Consider the following 21,192-nt stretch of genomic DNA (forward strand, 5'->3'; position numbering starts at 1 on the left):
TCTACATGGACGTCCACCGCAGCAGAAACAACAGCCTCGATCCTCTGCACATTCTGTTACACAACCAATCTCGTTGTCAACTCCTGACAACCCTGCCTCTACATCTTCTGCCACGGTTAACTTAACTTAAGCTGATTTGGATAAGTTCAAGCAATTCTTCAAACAAATGGAGGCATCATCTCAGCCAACGTCCACTTATGCCCACTTAGGTACTATTGCGTCTGCATATAACGCATCTACATCTTCAACACCATGGATCATTGATTCTGGTGCTTCAGACAATATGACTGGTATGTCCTCACTCTTCAAATCTTATGGTATCTGTGCTGGCCAACGTAAGGTCCGCCTTGCGGATGGCTCTATCTTTCATTGCTGGGAAGGGTCACATATCTGTTACTCCTTCATTAACTTTGTTAAATACACTTCATGTTCCAAAGTTGACTACAAATCTTATTTCTATTAGTAGCGTTACCAAACAATTAAATTGTAGTGTAACGTTCTTTCCCACTCATTGTATTTTTCAGGATCTGGTGTTGAAACGGACGATTGGCAGTGGGCGTGAAGTGGACGGTTTATACCTATTGGATTCTCCTTTGTCACCTCAAGCACATTCAGCTTGATTTTCTAATATTGTTTCATCTAATAAAGCCCAACTTATGCATTGACACATACGTTTAGGACATATTTCTTTTGGTTATTTGAAACATTTATTTCCTTCCTTATTTTGTAACGTGGCAGTGTAAGATTTGTCCTGTGAAACATGTCATATGGCTAAACATGTTCGTTCCAATTATCCTGCTAGTAGTAATAAATCTGCTTTAACACCTTTTGATCTTGTTCATTCAAATGTGTGGGGTCCTTGCCCAGTTACTTCTAGTCTTGGATTTCGATATTTCGTGTTGTTCATTGATGATCATAGTCATGTTACTTGGGTTTATCTTATGAAAACCAAAAATGAGGTATACACCATTTTTAAAAATTTTATGACAATGGTTCAGACTCAATATGGTTGTACCATTAAAAAATTCCGATCTGACCAGGGTACAGAGTACACTTATGGGGAGGTACAACGGTTATGTACAGAATTTGGGATTAAGCATCAGATGGCTAATGTTAAAACTCCTCAATAGAATGGTCGTTCTGAGAGAAAGAATCGCCACATCCTTGACTTAGCCAGAGCAATCTGCATTGGCATAAATGTTCCCCAGTCATTTTGGGGAGATGCAGTTCTTACCGCTGTTTACATCATTAATAGGACTCCTTCTAGGAATCTTAACTTTACAACCCCACTCTCAATCTTACATCCCAATTCATCTCTTTTTTTGATTCCTCCACGAGTCGTCAGGTGTGTGTGCTTTGTTCAGCAGTTGGGGCAGACTCGTACAAAGCTTGACCCTAAGACTTTGAAGTGTGTGTTTTTAGGCTATTCTCACTCTCAAAAAGGTTATAGGTGTTACCATCCTCCCAGTCGTCGGCGGTTTATATCCATGGATGTTTCTTTCTTTGAGCATACACCATACTATAGTGGTTCAGTTGGTTCTCAGAGTGAATGGTTCCCGTTGAATATAATGGATGATCACCTTCTTCCGTCTTCAACTCCTCTACCATTACCTATTTCTTCCTCTATGATTCCTCCTCGTAGAATTGTTCCTTTTTCACAGGTTTGTAGTCGGAGACAACAGGTACAAGCTTCTACTCCCATGATCGACTGCCCTGTTCCTTCGGTAGCAGCTCTGCCTTCTCAAGCTATTGTTTCGCTTGATGATCACCCCATTGCTCTTCGAAAGGGTAAACGTTCTTGTACTTACCCTATTTCTAATTTTGTTTCTGATTATGCTCTCTCACTCTCGTTTTCTTGTTTCTGTTGCCTCGGTTCCTATTCCTTCTAGTGTTGCAGATGCACTAGCACAACCTCAATGGCGTGATGCTATGACAGAAGAACTACAAGCACTTGAGAAAAATCAGACTTGGGACATGGTTCCACTTCCTATTGGACGAAAGGCTGTGGGTTGTCATTGGGTGTTTACAGTTAAGCATAATCCAGATGGATCCGTTGCTCGTTATAAGGCCCGATTGGTTGCCAAGGGTTATGCTTAGACTTACGGAATAGATTATCAGGAGACTTTTGCCCTTGTTGCCAAGATGAATACCATCCGTGTATTATTTTCCGTTTCTCCAATTCGATCTTGGCCTTTATTTCAGTTAGATGTCAAGAATGCATTTCTCAATAGTGATTTGCAAGAGGAGGTGTACATGGTTCCTCCTCTGGGCTTTCGTTCTCCTGCTCATTCTGGTATGGTATGTCGTCTTCGTCGTTCTCTGTATGGCCTCAAGCAATCTCCTCGAGCTTGGTCTGATCGCTTTGGCACTGTTACGCTCAAGTTTGGTTTCCATCAAAGTGCAGCTGATCATACCTTGTTTTTACGTCATTCAGGCGGTAAGACAGTTGCTCTCATTGTGTATGTCGATGATATTGTTCTTACCGTCGATGATACTACCGGAATTGATGAGGTTAAGAGCTATCTTGGCCGTCAGTTTGAGATTAAGGATCTTAGCCCCCTACGGTACTTCTTGGGCATTGAGGTGGCTCGCTCCAAGACTGGCATTTTCATCTCTCAACGCAAGTATGTTCTTGACTTGCTTTCTACTTCTGGTCAGCTTGGCGCTCGTCCTGCTGATACTCCGATTGAGCAGAATCATCGGTTGGCTGATTCTGAGGGGGAGTTGTTGTCAGATATTAGCCAGTATCAACGACTTATGGGGAAGCTCATTTATTTATCCATGACTCGACCTGACATTGCTTATGCCGTGAGTGTTGTGAGTCAATTCATGCACTCTTCTCGTGCCCCTCACCTTGATGAAGCTATTCGGATCCTTCGTTACTTAAAAGGGTGTCCAGGCCGTGGTATTTTGTTTGCCAATCATGGTCACTTACGTGTTGAGCTTTGGACAGATGCTGATTATGCAGGATCAATTTCAGATAGGAGGTCTACTTCAGGTTATTGTACCACTATTGGTGATAACTTGGTTACTTGGCGCAGTAAGAAGCAGGATGTTGTCGTTCGATCTAATGCAGAGGCAGAGTATAGGGCTATGGCTCTTGGGGTAGATGAGTTGCTTTGGCTGAAAAACTTGATTATAGACTTGTGCCTTCCAGTGTCGCTTCCATTCTCACTCTACTGCGACAACAAGTCTGCCATTAACATAGTAGCAAATCCCGTTCAGCATGACAGGACTAAGCATATAGAGGTGGACCGTCACTTCATTCGAGAGAAGATCATCTCTGGTCAAATTTGTACTTCATTTGTCATAAGCTCTCAGCAGCTTGCAGACATTCTTACAAAGGGCGTCAGCAAAATCGTGTTTGTGAATGCATTGTCCAAGTTGAGCGTTTCAGATATCCATGCACCAACTTAAGGGGAAGTGTTAGCATATATGATACCACGATTTATGGTGTGACTTACCATAATAGCAGAGATTTGACTATGCATATGTTAGCATATATGATACCACGATTTATGGTATGACTTACCATAATAGCAGAGATTTGACTATACTATAGAATATGCCATAGAATATGCTTTAAAATAAGTTGTGATTTGATTTTGATTTGATTTAGTTTCCTTTCTTGTAATATAAGCATGTGCTCATTTTATCTATAAATACTAGAGCTGTGAACGAGTAATTCATACCATTCAAGCCTTTATGCAATTCTCTCCTTTCTCTTTTTTTTTTTTTTATATTTCTACTGTTTATGTTAGGACAAACGCAACGAATCCAAGTTGAACCAAGAATCATGACAGAATATTAAACATGTCACACAAAGAACACAAAGATTTATACGTGGTTCGGCAACAGCCTACGTCCACAGTTGGGATCCGGCGAAAGTTTTCACTATGTGTAAAATCGGAGATTACAAGTTTTCAGCCCCTCTGTTTGTGTACAAATTTCAGTCTTTCTCTCTTACCCCACTCCAAACCTTAAGCGCCCTTATATAATAAGCCACAAGAGACTAATTAGGGTCCACGACCCATGAGCAAAAACCAAGTAAAAAAAAATTTCATAGCTCATCCAACGGGTCGTCGAGTCAATAAGAGGGTCGCAACGTTCGGGCCACAATATCACAGTTTATTATTTGTGTACATAATCTATTTCACAGGGCGTCAACTATTCCTCATAATAATAGTACAATACATCATAATGAAGAACCGGGCTTGGCCCAAGAGCTTGAAGTCCATAAAGCTCACACCTATTATTGTTGACGTGGGAAGGAAAGATAGAATTAGGGATTTTGATTTTTATTATAATTATTTGATTTTAGGATTTCTATTTATAGTAATATTTTGATTAGGGGTTTTCTTCGATCTCTATATAATGTTAGTTAAGACATTGTGAAAGATTGCTTTTGATTATTATTATTGACATTGAATTTTGAGATTATCGTTCTCCCTCTATTATACTTCTCTTCTAAATTCTTCTTCTCTTTTGATTTCTCTTCCTCTATTATTCTTCCCTTTCTCTCTCAATCTCGTTCTTATTCTACTTGAATTCTGATTTCGAATCTCCTCTATCCGCTGCTGCATCAATTGGTATCAGAGCAAAAGATTCAAAATTTAATTATTTTAGCAAAGTTTTTACAATAATCTTAAACCCATACTACTGTTCATCAACAATAAGCCCAAGCAACCAAACAAACCCCACTACCACTGTTGCAAAACCGAGAACCACACCACCGCCTCACCGAATCCCAATATCGGCAACCAACACGCCATTAATCCCTAGCCTTTACTGCCACCATCTATAAGAAGAGCCAAGCCAAACTTTACCAGTGCCATCAGAATCTTCACCATCCGTCAAAGCCCTCAACCCACTGTTCATCATCCGTAACCAAACGACCCCAAACCCAAGGCTTCTCAGCGACCCAAAGCCAAACCCCTACCAAACAGCAAGCCAACACAGGCTTGCCGCTACTTCAGCCTCCTTGCCTGAATATTCTTTGCACATCATTGCCAGAATTTGCAACATTTGCTGTCGTTAGAGAATTTCTTGTTTTTTGCTGTCATCTTCAATCTCCACCGGAACCAGCACCTGTCCTAACTGTCAACATTGAAGATCTCTTCGTTGTCACCGGAATATTGCCAGGTCGTCATTGTCCGTCAAGTTTTACTTCTGTTCGTATGGGAAAGAAAGCACAAGATATGTTAGAGGATCAGATTTACACGGTTTGGCTACATGTTCAGAGTTATCCTAATTGTGTACCCAGGCCAGAATTGAACCAGTTTTAGCAGTAAACCAGGCCCAGCAAAATAAATAAATAAATAAATAAAAATTAAAACTAGAATCTCTATTTCAATCTTGCAGCCAGTTTACTGCCTCCTCCTTTACTCGGGATCTACTTAGTACTTCGGTTAAGTGTTAGCATATATGATATCCACGATTTATGGAATGACTTACCATATCAGCAGAAATTTTGTTATGCTATAAAATATGCCATAGAATATGCTTTAGAATATGTTGTGATTTGATTTAGATTTGATTTCTTGTAATATGAGCATGTGCTCTTTTTATCTATAAATACTAGAGCTGTGAATGAGTGATTCATCTCATTTAAGCCTTTACACAATTCTCTCCTTTTCTTTTATTCTTTTAATATTTCTACTTGGTATCAGAGCCAACACCTTTCCACACCATTCAGCAGCCTTGCTACTTGTGCGACAGCCACTTTAGGCTATTTGTGACATCGTGTGACGTTGCATACACATGTTTTTCTATGTTTCTATTTTGTGATCAAAAACAGGTATTTTTAAGTTTTACAATTTCTTTTTTACTCTTCTAGGTTTGGGTAAATTGGGATAGTTGGTCTCCAACACTTAGAAAGGCTTAGGTAAAAAATAAAAAATAAAAAATAAAAAATTAGACAACAAAAAGGTTCTAGATATTAAGAAAGAGGTTGTCTGGCTATATTTAAGCGGGCAGCGCTCCTTAAAAAAAGTATGTATTTGGATTTTTCAGGAATGGTCTGAGGAGACATTGTTATTGTTTATGGTCTGAGAAGACCCTTCAATTTATTAACAGAATTTGTGGTGTTTTTGAAGTTTTTTATTGTCATGCAATAAATTATGGCAGATTCAGGGTCATCGACTGTTAATTCTCTTGACTCAAGTTCTGTGGGTGGTGGTGCCATTTTTCCCACCAACTCATCAGAAAATCCAGGACTTCAAATCACCACAGTGAAGTTGGATGGTTCCAACTATTTGATTTGGGCACAGTCTGCCAAGATGTTCATTGGTGGCAAAGGCAAGATTAGCTATATTACTGGTTCTGATAAAGTGTCAGTCGTGTCAGAGAAGGCACATCCATAGTGGTTTGCAGATAAAGCTATGGTTATGTCTTGGTTTGGCTATATGTCTATGAAGACTGCTAAGCAGATTTGGGATTCAATTCAACGCACTTATTCTCAGAGGTAGAATAATGAACGGATTTTCCAGCTGGGGCGAGATATCACCAGGATTTCTCAGGGTGACTTGACAGTTTTAGGTTACATCGCCAAGCTTCGTGCTATTTGGGAGGAGATGTCATATTATGATTCCTTCCACTCTTGGAAGCATCCAGATGATGCACTTTTATATGCATGGATTGTAGAGAAGAATCGAGAGTTTCAGTTTCTTGTCGGGTTGAACGACGAGTTTGAGAATGCTCGTGTTCATTTACTGGGCTTATCTTCATTCCCTACTCTTGAGAATGCATACTCCTATGTGTTGTCAGATGAGAGCCGTCGGACTCATCCATTAGGTGTTGCTTCTGTTGATCGTTCTGTTATGGCAATTTGGGTTCCCAACCTTTCAGGAACTGAACCATCCCAGTCAATTCAGAGCTCTGCCACCGGTCCTCCTCTGGGACGACAACGCGGATGGTGTGACCATTGAGGAAAAATTAGTCATATCAAATCTCGTTATGCTTTACATGGATGCCCACCGCAACAAAAACCACAACCTCGATCCTCTACACATTCTATTACACAACCAACCTCGTTGTCAACTCCTGACAACTCTGCCTCTACATCTTCTGCCACAGTTACCTTGACTGAAGCTGATTTGGACAAGTTCAAACAATTCTTCAACCACATGGAGGCATAATCTCAGCCAACCTCTACTTATGCCCACTCAGGTACTATTGTGTCTGCACATAGCGTATCTACATCTTCGACACCATGGATCATTGATTCTGGTGCTTCAGACAATATGACTAGTATGTCCTCATTCTTCCAATCTTATAATATCTGATCTGGCCATCGCAAAGTACACCTTGCAGATGGCTCTCCATCTTCCATTGCTGGGAAGGGTCACATATCAATTACTCCTTCATTAAATTTGTCAGATACACTTCATGTTCCACAGTTAACTACAAATCTTATTTCTGTTACTAACGTTACCAAACAATTAAATTGTAACGTAACATTCTTTCCCTCTCATTGTTTTTTTCAGGATCTGGTGTCAAAACGGACGATTGGCAGTGGGCGTGAAGTGGACGGTCTATACCTGTTGGATGCTCCTTTGTCACCTCAAGCACATTCAGCTTCATTTTCTAATTTTGTTTCATCTAATAAAGCCCATATGTGTTGGCACATGCGTTTAGGACATATTTCTTTCCGTTATTTAAAACATTTATTTCCTTCCTTATTTTGTAACGTGACAGTGTCAGATTTATCCTGTGAGACATGTCATATGGCGAAACATGTTCATTCCAATTATCCTGCTAGTAGTAATAAATCTGTTTTAACACCTTTTGATCTTGTTCATTCAGATGTGTAGGGTTCTTGCCCAATTACTTCTAGTCTTGGATATTGATATTTCGTGTTGTTCATTGATGATCATAGTCGTGTTACATGGGTTTATCTTATGAAAACCAAAAATGAGGTATACACCAATTTTAAAAAATTTATGACAATAGTTCAGACTCAATATGGTTGTTCCATTAAAAAATTCAGATCTGACTAGGGTACGGAGTACACTTATGGGGAGGTACAACAGTTACGTACAGAATTTGGGACTGAGCATTAGATGACCAATGTTAAAACTCCTCAACAGAATGGCCGTTCTGAGAGAGAATCGCCACATCCTTGACTTAGCCAGAGCCATCTGCATTGGCATGAACGTTCCCCAGTCATTTGGGGGAGATGCAGTTCTTACAGCAGTTTACATCATTAATAGGACTCCTTCTAGGGTTCTTAACTTTGCAGCCCCACTCTCAATCTTACATTCCAATTCATCTCTTTTTTTATTCCTCCGCGAGTCTTCGGGTGTGTGTGTTTGTTCAGCAATTGGGGCAGACTCGTACAAAGCTTGACCCAAGGGTTTTAAGAGTGTGTTTTTGGCTATTCTCACTCTCAAAAAGGTTATAGGTGTTACCATCCTCCCAGTCGGCGGCGGTTTATATCTATAGATCTTTCTTTTTTTTTTTAGCATACACCATACTATAGTGGTTTAGTTGGTTCTTAAAGTGAATGGTTCCCATTGAATATAATAGATGATCACCTTCTTCCGCTTTCAACTCCTCTACCGTTACTTGTTTCGTCTTCTATGATTCCTTCTTGTAATGCCCCCTCCAGCAGGGGGAATTATTCCTTTTTCACAGGTTTATAGTCAGAGACAACAGGTACAAGCTTCAACTCCCACGGCACCAGCTCCACCTTCTCAAGCTATTGTTTCGCTTAATGATCGCCTCATTGCTCTTCGAAAAGGTAAATGTTCTTGTGCATACCCTATTTCTAATTTTGTTTCTGATTATGCTCTCTAACCCTCCTATCAGAGTTTTCTTGTTTCTGTTGCCTCGGTTCCTCTTCCTTCTAGTGTTGCAGATGCGCTAGCACAACCTCAATGGCGTGATGATATGACAGAAGAACTACAAGCACTTGAGAAAAATCAGACTTGGGACATGGTTCCGCTTCCTATTGGACGAAAGGCTGTGGGTTGTCGTTGGGTGTTTACTATTGAAGATTTAATGGAGGAATCAGTGGAGAAAAATCTTTCAGTAATTGATATTATTTCCTATTATTGAAGATTTGATATTACTAGAGAAATTAGTGGAGAAAAATCCTCCTTGTTTCCTATTTTCTAATTCTTTTCATTCTCATAATTTGTTCTCCTATATAAAGGAGCTCCACCATTGTATTATATATGAGTTGAGTGATTATAATAAAAGTGATGTAGCTCTTTGAGCTCTTTGGGCCGTGGATGTATAGTAGCTTTTTTTTTTATAAGTAACGTGGATGTATAGTAGCTGAACCACGAAATACCGGTGTGCTCTTGTTTTATTTCTCTCTTTGCTTCCGTTTTATTATTTACAACATGGTATTAGAGTCTAATTTCTCTTCCTAGGTTCGGACCCTATTTTGAGGTATTCCCTTAGCATCTGAAATGTTGCTAAGGGTTTCTCGGTGCTATTTGTGACTTGCTTGGACTGCCGGTGTGTTCGGTAGTTTTATTCTTCGCCTTTTCCGTGTCTCCAGCAGTTTGTGTTGATTTGTTTGGACTGCCGGTTTGTTTGGTAGCATTGTCTTCGCCTTTGCCGTGTCTCTGACAATTTTTGTTTGACTTGTTTCGGCTGCCGGTGTGTTTGATAGCATTGTCTTCGCCTTTGCCGTGTCTTCAGGAATTTTCGTTTAACTTGTTTGTGCTGCCAGTGTGTTCGGTAGCATTGTTCTTTGCCTTCCCTCATCTCTCTTCATCATTCACACGTGTTAACGGTGTTATTACTCGTCATCTCGATGGCAAGTTAGGTATTCATGCTCTAACTTGAGGGGGAGTATTGAAGATTTAATGGAGGAATCAGTGGATGAAATCTTTTAGTAATTGATGTTGTTTCCTATTATTGAAGATTTGGTATTACTAGAGGAATCAGTGGAGAAAAATCCTCTTTGTTTCCTATTTTCTAATTCTTTCCATTCTCATAATTTCTTCTCCTATATAAAGGAGCTCCACCATTGTATTGTATATGAGTTGAGAAATTATAGTAAAAGTGATGTAGCCCTTTGGGCTCTTTATGTCGTGGATGTAGGCCCTAGTGGCTGAACCATGTAATACCGGTATGTTCTTGTTTCATTTCTCTCTTCGCTTCCGTTTTATTATTTACAACATTTACAGTTAAGCATAATCCAGATGGGTCAATTGCCCGTTACAAGGCCCGGTTGGTTGCCAAGGGCTATGCTCAAACTTATGGCATAGATTATCAGGAGACTTTTGCCCCTGTTGCCAAGATGAATACCATCCATGTATTATTTTCCGTTGCTACGATTCGATCTTGGCCTCTATTTCAGTTAGATGTCAAGAATGCCTTTCTCAATGGTGATTGGCAGGAGGAGGTGTACATGGTTCCTCCTCCGGGCTTTCGTTATTCTGGTATAGCATGTCGTCTTCGTCGTTCTCTGTATGGCCTCAAGTAGTCTCCTCGAGCTTGGTCTGATCGTTTTGGCATTGTCATGCTCAAGTTTGGTTTCCATCAAAGTGTAGTTGATCATATCTTGTTTTTACGTCATTCAAGCGGTAAGACAGTTGCTCTCATTGTGTATGTCGATGATATTGTTCTTACCGGCGATGATACTACCGGAATTACTGAGGTCAAGAGCTATCTTGGCCGTCAATTTGAGATTAAGGATCTTGGTCCCCTACGGTACTTCTTATGCATTGAGGTGGCTCGCTCCAAGGCTAACATTTTCATCTCTCAATGCAAGTATGTTCTTAACTTGCTTTTTGCTTCTGGTCAGCTTAGCGCTCGTCCTGCTGATACTCCGATTGAGCAGAATCATCAATTGGTAGATTCTGAGGGGAAGTCGTTGTCAGATGTTGGTTAGTATCAACAACTTGGGGGGAAGCTCATCTATTTATCCATGACTCAACCTAACATTGCTTGTGCCGTGAGTGTCGTGAGTCAATTCATGCACTCTCCTCGTACCCCTCACCTTGATGTAGCTATATGGATCCTTCGCTGCTTAAAAGGATGTCCAGGCCGTGGTATTTTGTTTGCCAATCATGGTCACTTACCTGTTGAGGATTGGACAAATGTTGATTATGCAGGATCAATTTCAGATAGGAGGTCAACTTCGGGTTATTGTACCACTATTGGTGGTAACTTGGTCACTTGGCGCAGTAAGAAGCAGGATGTTGTCTCTTGATCTAGTGCAGAGGCAGAGTATAGGGCTATAACTCTTGGAGTATGTGAGTAGTTATGGCTGAAAACCTTGATGACAGACTTACGCCTTCCAGCGTCGCTTCCATTCTCACTCTACTACGACAACAATCTGCCATTAGCATAGCAGCAAATCCCGTTCAGCATGACATGACTAAGCATATAGAGGTAGACTATCACTTCATTGGAGAGAAGATCATCTCTAGTCAAATTTGCACTCCATTTGTCACAAGCTCTCAGCTTGCATTCTTACAAAAGGCATCAGCAAGATTGTGTTTGAGAATGCATTATCCAAGTAGGGCGTTTCAGATATCCACGCACCAACTTAAGGGGGAGTGTTAGTAGAGATCTGATTATGCTATAGTTTATGCCATAGAATATGTTTTAGAATATGTTGTGATTTGATTTAGATTTGATTTAGTTTCCTTTCTTGTAATATGAGAATGTGCTCTTTTTATCTATAAATACTAGAGCTGTGAATGAGTGATTCATCTCATTCAAGCCTTTACACAGTTTTCTCATTTTTCTTCTTTTTATATTTCTACTTTAAGGAACGTATCCTTCGCTTCAAAATTGTTTTAGTACTTTATATCTATTTGATTATTTTAAAAATGTGCAAAAGGGTCCTAAACTCATTTAAATTTTGCCTTTAAATTGCCTTAGTTGCACCTTTTAAAAAAATAATAATAATAAAATAAATAAAAAAAAGAAAATCCATCTTGATTTCTATCTATTTAACCACTTTTATTTTGCTATCATCTCCACCTTATTGCATGAATTTTGGTATAATCACTTTAGGCCACCATTTGTTGTTCTTGAACTTCTCAGTCTACTTGATGAGTTAGAGCTTCTTTAATGCAATGTGAAACAAAATCTATCTGTTGAAATATCTGTATTATTATTATTTTTTATTTTTTATTAGTTGTTTCCAGTTTTTCGGTCTTATGATTTTTCTTTTTAGACTTTAAATTTACGGCATGCTCACCTTGGGTGTGTAAACTTTCAATATTTATGTCTGCTTTTCCCTTCATTAATAACGGCTTGTAAGGATAATAAGTTTCAATGTGAGATTTGTGAGCTTTCTAAACATACTAGAACTAGTTATATTTCTCATATGCATCGTGCACCTAGTACGTTTGATCTCATACATTCTGATATGTGGGATCCTACTCCTGTTACCGCTTTTTCGGGGCATCGTTATTATGTCACATTCATTGATGATTATTCCCGCTACACATGGGTATATTTACGTAAAAAGAAATATGATGTTTTTCCCTTTTTCACTCAATTCCTCCAAATGATCAAAAATCAATATAAAACTGTTGTTAGGAATATTAGGTCTAACAAATGGTCGTGAATATGTTTCCAATGAGTTTCGGTCTCAACTTAACCAACAGGGTATTCATCATCAACTTACTTGTCCATATACCCCAAAACATAATGGTGTGGCAGAGCGTAAAAACCGCCAACTAATATCAGTTGTTCGATGTCTTTTAAGTGGTATGAATGTGCCAAAGTCATACTGGCATGGCAATTCTTACAGCTACTTTTCTCATTAATCTTACCCCTAATAAAGTATTTTAAATGGTAAGGCCCCCTTACAAGTGCTTCAGCCTGATATTACTCTTTTTTCCATCATGCCTCGGGTGTTGGATGTACATGTTTTGTTCAGAATCGTAGCCCTTCTTGTACTAAACTTGATGACAAGGCCATTAAATGTATCTTTTTAGGATACTCTTCAATGTCAAAAGGTTACCGGTGTTATGATCTTGTACATAAACACATGTATCACTCTCTTGATGTCACCTTTCATAAGCATACCCCTTTTTATGGTTCTAACACTATCTTGCAGGAAACTATACTCCCGATCAAGAGGTTTCTCCTCTTGCTCGTCCTCTTCATATTTTTCAAGAAGAGTCTTCTCTTGTGGTTTCCTCACCCACTTTGCAGGTATATTCTCGCCGCCCTCGTGCTCCACCTCCACTCCATTCATCCTCCTTAGATACAGGTTCAGGTATATCTCCTCTCTCTCCTTTACATTTCCCTAACCCTGTTCCTGAGTCTCGGTATCCCACTCGGGACCACAAACTCCCTGATTGATTTGAATTCACTTGTAGTATTGATCATCCTATTTTGCAGTATATCTCTTATGATGGTCTTTTAAGGTCTTATCGAGCCTTTCTAGGCAAACTTGATTCCATTTCCATTCCCAGAAATGTCTCTGAGGCTCTCCAGAAACCTAATTAGATGTCCACTACGATGGTAGAAATGGATGCTCTGCAGCAAAATGAAACATGGGGCTTGTACATCTCCCTTCTGGTGAAAAGACTGTTGGTTGCAAATGGGTATTCAGTGTTAGTAGAAATCTTATAAGAAGAAAAATGAGAGAATTGTGTAAAGGCTTGAATAAGATTTAATAATATGTAAAGGCTTGAATGAGATAAATCACTCATTCACAACTCTAGTATTTATAGATAAAAAGAGCACATGCTCGTATTACAAGAAAGGAAACTAAATCAAATCACAACATATTCTAAAGCATATTCTATGGCATATTCTATATCATAATCAAATCTCTGCTATTATGGTAAGTTACTCTATAAATCGTGGATATCATATATGCTAAAACTCCCCCTCAAGTTGGTGCGTGGACATCCGAAATGTCCAACTTGGACAATGCATTCTCAAACACAATTTTGCTGACGCCCTTTGTAAGAATGTCTGCAAGCTGCTAAGAGCTTGTGACAAATGGAGTGCAAATTTGACCAGAGATGATCTTCTCTCGAATGAAGTGACGATCTACCTCTATATGCTTAGTTCTGTCATGCTGAATGGGATTTGCTGGTATGCTAATGGCAGACTTGTTGTCGCAGTATAGTGAACACGGAAGCGACACTAGAAGGCATAGGTCTATCATTAAGATTTTCAGCCATAGCAACTCACATACCCCCAGAGCGATAGCCCTATACTCTGCCTCGCACTAGATCGAGAGACAACATCCTGCTTCTTACTGCGCCAAGTAACCAAGTTACCACCACTAGTGGTACAATAACCCGAAGTTGACCTCCTATTTGTAATTGATCCTACATAGCATAATCAGCATCTATCCAAGCCTCCTCAACACGTAAATGACCATGATTGGCAAACAGAATACCACTGCCCGAACACCCTTTTTTAGTAGCGAAGGATCCGAATAGCTGCATCAAGGTGAGCGGTACGAGGAGAATACATGAATTGACACACAACACTCACAGCATAAGCAATGTTAGGTCGAGTCATGAATATATAGATGAGCTTCCCCACAAGTCGTTAATACTGACCAACATCAGACAACAACTCCCCCTCAGAATCAGCCAACCAATGATTTTGCTCACTTGGAGTATCAGCAGGATAAGCGCCAAGCTGACCAGAAGTAGAGTTGTCGGGAGTTGACAACGAGACTGGTTGTGTAATAGAATATGTAGAGGATCGAGGCTGTTGTTTCTATTGCGGTGGGAGTCCATGTAGAGCATAACAACGAGATTTGATGTGACCAATTTTTTTGCAATGGTCACATCGTCCGCGTTATCGTCCCAAAGGAGGACTGGTGGTAGAGCTCTGAACTGACTGGATGGTGCAGTTCTTGAAAGGCTGGGAACCCGAACTGCCATAGCAGAACGATCAACAAAAGCAACACCTAATGGATGAGTCCGACGGCTCTCATCTGATAACACATAGGAGTATGCATTCTCAAGAGTAGGGAATAAAGATAAGCCCAATAAATGAACACGAGCATACTCAAACTCGTTGTTCAACCCAAAAAGAAACTGAAACACTCCATTCTTCTCCACAATCCCTGCATATAAAACTGCATAATCTGGATCCTTCCAAGAGTGGAAGGAATCATAATATGACATCTCCTCCCAAATAGCATGAAGCTTGGCGATGTAACCTGAAACTGTCAAGTCACCCCGAGAAATCCTGGTGATATCTCGCCCCAGTTGGAAAATCCGTGCATTATTCTACCTCTGAGAATAAGTGTGTTGAACTGAATCCCAAATCTGCTTAGCAATCTTCATAAACATATAGCCAACAGCTATGTTTGGTTGCATCGAATTGACTAGCCAAGACATAACCATAGCGTAATCTGCAAACCACTGTGGATATGCCTTCTATGACTCAGTTGTTTCTCAAAACCAATAATATAGCCAATCTTGCCTTTGCACCAATGAACATCTTTACAGACCATGCCCAAATCAAAAAGTTGGAACCATCCAACTTCACTGTGGTGATTTGAAGTCCTGGATTTTCTAATGAGTTGGTGGGAAAAATGGCACCACCACCCACAGAACTTGAGCCAAGAGAATTAACAGTCGAGGATCCTGAATCTGCCATAATCTGTCACACGACAATAAAAAAACTCCAAAAACACCACAAATTCTGTAAATAAATCAAAGGGTCTCCTCAAACAATAAATAATTACAATGTCTCCTCAGACCATTCCCGAAAAATCAAAATACATACTTTTTTTAAGGAGCGCTGCCGCTTACATATAGCCAAACAACCTCCTTCTTAATATCCGGAACCTCTTTGTAGACTATTTTTTTTTTTTTTTACCCAAGCCCTTCTAGGTGTTGGAAACCAACTATCCCAATTTACCCAACCCTAGAAGAGTAAAAAAGAAATTGTAAAATTTAAAAATACCTGTTTTCGATTACAAAACAGCAACACAGAAAAACATGTGTAGGCAACGTCACACGATGCCACAAATAGTCTAAGGTAGCTATCGCACAAGTAGCAAGGCTGCTTAAAAGTGTTGGCTCTGATACCAAGTAGAAATATAAAAAGAAGAAAAATGAGAGAATTGTGTAAAGGCTTGAATGAGATTTAATAATATGTAAAGGCTTGAATGAGATCAATCACTGATTCACAGCTATAGTATTTACAGATAAAAAGAGCACATTGTCACGCCCTTGCGTATATAGGTTACGCCACGCAGGCGACACGCAGGCGCTGAGTAAGACACTGTATGGCTAGAGGAGTTTCTAGAGTCTTCCGGAGTTATTTGGAGTTGTGTGGAAGATTCTAGATATGTGTAGAATATTGTAGAAGTGTGTGGAAGGTTCTAAAGTTCTCGAGAGTTGTATGGAGTAGTATGGAGAGTTCTAGAATGTTATGGATACTTGTAGATATATTTGGAAGTGTGAAGAAGGTGGGAGAAGATTCTAGAGAATCAATCTCCACCGTCGGTTAGAATACATCTTAGCCATCTATTAGGGATGGGGGTGCCTATAAATAGGAGTATAACTTCATTTTGAAGCCATCAAGTCCTAAAGTGGATTTTGAAGTAATAGAAGTGTTCTTTTCTTGCCAACTTAAGTGCCTTAGTGTGTGTGAGTGTGCAAGCCAAGTGAAGGTGAGGGTGAGGGCCACTACTACACTAGTAAGCACACAAGGGAAGTGCATTGGCTAAGGTGGGCACGGGAGTTATGCTGACCAAGTACTTGCGAGAGTAGAAGCAATGTCTTGGTGCCGCACGGGAGTAGCTAGAGTGGTGCTGAAACTCTAACCCTGTGACAGTTGGTATCAGAGCAGGTTCTTCAAGGAGCTTTGTTGGAGTAAGACATAGTTAGCGAAGGAGACCACTAGGTCCACGTCATGGAGTAGAGCTTGGAGGAGCAGCTCGCCACACACTTGGTCTACACGGAGACCAAGTTCAACAGGCTCGAAGGAAAGATTGTAGAGCTCTATGAGCTGATCGACAGCATGGCCATCAAGGCGCGAGAGAAGGAAAGGGACTTGCATAATCGAGTAAACAACATGCGCGTGGAGATTGCTGAGTGCAAGAAGTTGTTCTCCCAAGCGCGTGAGGTCGTGGTGAAGCCAAGGAAGAAGAAGGCACTGGAGCCCAAGGAGTATGATGGGGCAAGGAATGCACGCCAGATTAACAACTTCTTCTGGCATATGGAGCAGTAATTCGAGTGCATGAACATCAAAGACGATGAGGAGAAGGTGCAGACAGGCACTATGTACCTCACAAACACTGCCGCTCTATGGTGGAGACAGCGCTTCACAGGTAGGGGCGCAAGAGCGGTTGACACATGGGAGGAGTTCAAGAGGCAGTTCTACCCCAAGTGCATCGAGGACCTCGCTATGATCAACCTAAGGCGCCTGAAGCAGAAGGGCAGCATAAGGGAGTATGTGACAGAGTACTCCAACTTGATGGTGGAGATCCCAGAGATACCGGAGCAGTAACGCATGTGCTTGTTCATAGATGGTGTCGAAACAGACGATTGGGAGTGGGCATGAAGTGGACGGTCTATACCTGTTGGATGCTCCTTTGTCACCTCAAGCACATTTAGCTTCATTTTCTAATTTTGTTTCATCTAATAAAGCCCAGCTTATGTGTTGGCACATGCATTTAAAACATATTTCTTTCGGTTATTTAAAGCATTTATTTCCTTCCTTATTTTGTAACGTAGCAGTGTCGAATTTATCCTGTGGGACATATCATATGGCCAAGCATGTTCGTTCCAATTATCCTGCTAATAGTAATAAATCTGCTTTAACACCTTTTGATCTTGTTCATTTAGATGTGTGGGGTCCTTGCCCAGTTACTTCTAGTCTTGGATTTCGATATTTCGTGTTGTTTATTGATGATCATAATCGTATTACATGGGTTTATCTTATGAAAATAAAAAATGAGGTGTACACCATTTTTAAAAATTTATTACAATGGTTTAGACTCAATATGGTCGTACCTTAAAAAAATTCAGATCTGACCAGGTTTCAGAGTACACTTATAAGGAGTTACAACGGTTATGTACAGGATGAGGGATTGAGCATCAGATGGCTAGTGTTAAACTCCTCAACAGAATGGCCGTTCTGAGAGAAAGAATCGCCACATCCTTGACTTAGCCAGAGCAATCTACATCGGCATGCATGAATGTTCTCCAATCATTTTGGGGAGATATAATTCTTACAGCTGTTTACATCAGAACCTGTGGTTTTTTGAGTTTCGATTTTCCATACAAAATTATCTCGAGTCTCTTTGTTGCTTTGTGGTTATATTATTTACTGCTTATTTGACTTCTTGGTGATGTTTGATTAATCAATTAAAGTGAAAATCGCAACTACATTGTGCATTGAATAATAAGCAAGTTGCAATAGATTATCCACAATTTCATACAATATTTCAGCCTTTCAATATGTATGTTTTATACACGCGCGCGCGCGCACACATATATAATATCACATCAACATAAAAATTTCAAAGGTAATATGCTAATTCTTGATTAAATTTAGAAGGGGCAATTAACAAAAACAAAAAGACAGATACTAATTCATGTGCAGTTAAGATATATTAACCCACATGAAGAACATGTGATAGGAAAGAAATGACTAGCTTCAAAACTGCTTCAAAAATGTAATCAAGAGAAACAGCAATACCTCAATTGTAACGTCGTGATCTAACTCTATACTTGGTGCTGGGGTATAATCCATGGGTTGGATTTGCTGGGGTGGAATCATATCAGGATCCCAACAGACAAAGTAAATGTCTCCATCCAAATCACTACCAGAGCATTCATTTGGATGAGGTCTGTTACCAAAATTGAACTAATGTTGGTCAATATTCAACAGAAAAGAAAACTACAAATAACCATCTGCTAGAAACATGGGAGAAGCAAGAAGAAATCAAATCAATGTAACCGATAGTCATTAAATAACATCACAAAATAATTACAACTAATTTAAAGTGTCCCAATTACGAACATCGAAAATATAATGTTTGAGCCTCTTAAACAAAGAAAATAATTATATAGCCCATTTTTTTTTTTTCCTAGTTGGTACTCACACACACTTGTCTCTTCTGAGACTTGAACCTCTGACCTCCATTTGGGAAGTAAGAAGCTGATACCGCTAGGCCACTAACCCATTGGTAATTATATAGCCCATTCATCATTCAGCTTCTACCACGTTGGTGTTGGCAGCAGAAGCAAATTCAAGGTTGCTAATATTGTTACGTAACATATATTGTAGGATAATCTACGATGTAGCAAAATCCATTTTATTGGACATATATAAAATAACATGTTGTATTCATGTTATTAAAAAAAAAAAAAGAGTACGTGGCGAAAGCTGAAAGGAATTCACAGCAATAATATTCTTTCATTGCATTGCTAATGCTAACAGAAGAACTAATATCATTTGCTTCTTGTGTTTCATTTTTCCTTCTTTTCTTTTTCTTTTTTGCCTAGTAAAATTTTATTGCCAAAAAAAAGTGAAATTTACAGTAAGATCCCAAAGAAACTCGAAAGATTTTTTTTTTTTGACAAGTAAAATTGTATTAGAAAGCGTTCAAAAGGGGAACGCGTCCCAAGAGCTATACAAATACCGAAACCAAAAAAGCCGATGGACCCAAAGAACCCAAAAAGTCCAAGATTTCATCTAAAGATATACAATTTTTCCCCCTAACCCAACTAAAAAGATAACAAATAATAGAAAACTTCAACGCCCCAATGGAGAATTCCTCCCCATCAAAAGATCTTTTATTCCGCTCTTTCCAAAGACTCCACCAAACACAAAAGGGGTCGCCCTCCAATAGTCACGAGCATGAGCCCCCACCCTTTGGCCCCTCCATACGTCAATCAAATCCCATGAAGTCCGGGGCATAACCCATTGGACGCCAAACAGACCCAAAATAAGACTCCAAAATCATGAGCCACGGGACAATGCAAAAGAAGGTGATCCATAGACTCTCCATCATTCTAACATAGACAACACTAGTTGACTATGATTTGTCTTCTCTTTCTCAAATTATCCAAAGTCAAGATCCTGCCCCAAGCTGCAGTCCAAACAAAAAAGGCCACCCTAAAAGGAGCCTTCGAATGCCAAACCGTTTTTCATGGGAAATTGGAACCGTGAAACCCGAAGAGGTAGAGAAAAAAGGAACGGACCTGAAAAGTCCCTTGCGAAGAAGGCACCCAAGTCAAGGAATCCGAACCAGTACCATCCACCTCCTATCTATACAAAAGGTCCAGCAAGCCAGTGACGTCGTCCAAATCCCAATCCTGAAAGGATCGCCAGAACCGCACATCCCAAGACAACCTACCGCTATCGAGTCGATAACAGTCAGCTACCAAAGCATGTCTATCAACAGCAATCCTGAACAACCTTGGGAACATACAAGACAATGGGCGATCCTCGAACCAAGTATCCTCCCAAAACTGGACGTCCCTTCCTTCCCGAACTCTGAATCTAATATGCTTAGAGAACTCATCCCATCCCTCCCCAATAGATTTCCCCACCCCCACGCCGACAGCAGATCTGACCGGCCTAGATGACCATCCCGCTCTCTCCTCCCCAAAACAACATGAAACAACCTTCCTCCATAACCTATGTCTTTCGCTACCGAATCTCCATAACCACTTGCCTAGGAGTGCTCTGTTGAAAGGAGCCAATCTCCTAATCCCAAGACCGCCTAACTTAAAGGGCCTGCATACCTGCTCCTACTGGACAAGATGAAATTTAAACTCCTCCCCCCGTCCGCCCCAGAGGAAGTTCCGTTGAAGCATCTCAAGTCTTCCAACAATAAAGGATGAGATCTAGAAAAGCAAAAGAAAATAAGTTGGAAGACTGAAGAATGTACTTTTCACCAAAGTAACTTTCCCTCCCTTTGAAAGATATTGCTTTTTCCACCCAGCTAACCTTCTCTCGAAACGCTGTATCACCGGGTCCCAACTTCCCACCCTCCTTGACGAATCACCCAACAGCAAGCCCAAGTAAGAAATAGGGAAGGAGCTCATCCCACACCCTAAAACCGCCGCAAGAGAAGCCACCTCCTGAACCTCCCCCACAGGAACTAGCACACTCTTGCCCACGTTGACTATTAAACTTGAGACTACCTGAAAGCAGACCAGGACACATCTCAAATATCTCAGTTGGGACACATCTGCCTCATAGAAAACCAGAGTGTCATCTGCGAAAAGTAGGTGAGAGATCTCCATCTGTTGAACTGAAACTGGACCA

The 21,192-nt window shown here is 40.2% G+C and overlaps 1 protein-coding gene across 1 annotated transcript in view; it reads right to left on the reverse strand.

Annotated features, from left to right (window-relative positions):
- The window catches only part of LOC132295496 (probable RNA-dependent RNA polymerase 1), a 66,397-nt gene that overhangs the window by 2,873 nt on the left and 42,332 nt on the right, over window positions 1-21,192 (reverse strand). The window contains 1 exon segment of the mRNA XM_059793784.1: window positions 18,613-18,763. Within this exon segment, the coding sequence (XP_059649767.1) occupies window positions 18,613-18,763 (151 nt within the window).

The sequence above is a fragment of the Cornus florida genome, unplaced genomic scaffold (assembly GCF_030987335.1).
Source record: "Cornus florida cultivar Cherokee Brave unplaced genomic scaffold, ASM3098733v1 CherokeeBrave_3.0.0_Hap2_Chr02, whole genome shotgun sequence".
NCBI classification, from domain to species: domain Eukaryota; kingdom Viridiplantae; phylum Streptophyta; class Magnoliopsida; order Cornales; family Cornaceae; genus Cornus; species Cornus florida.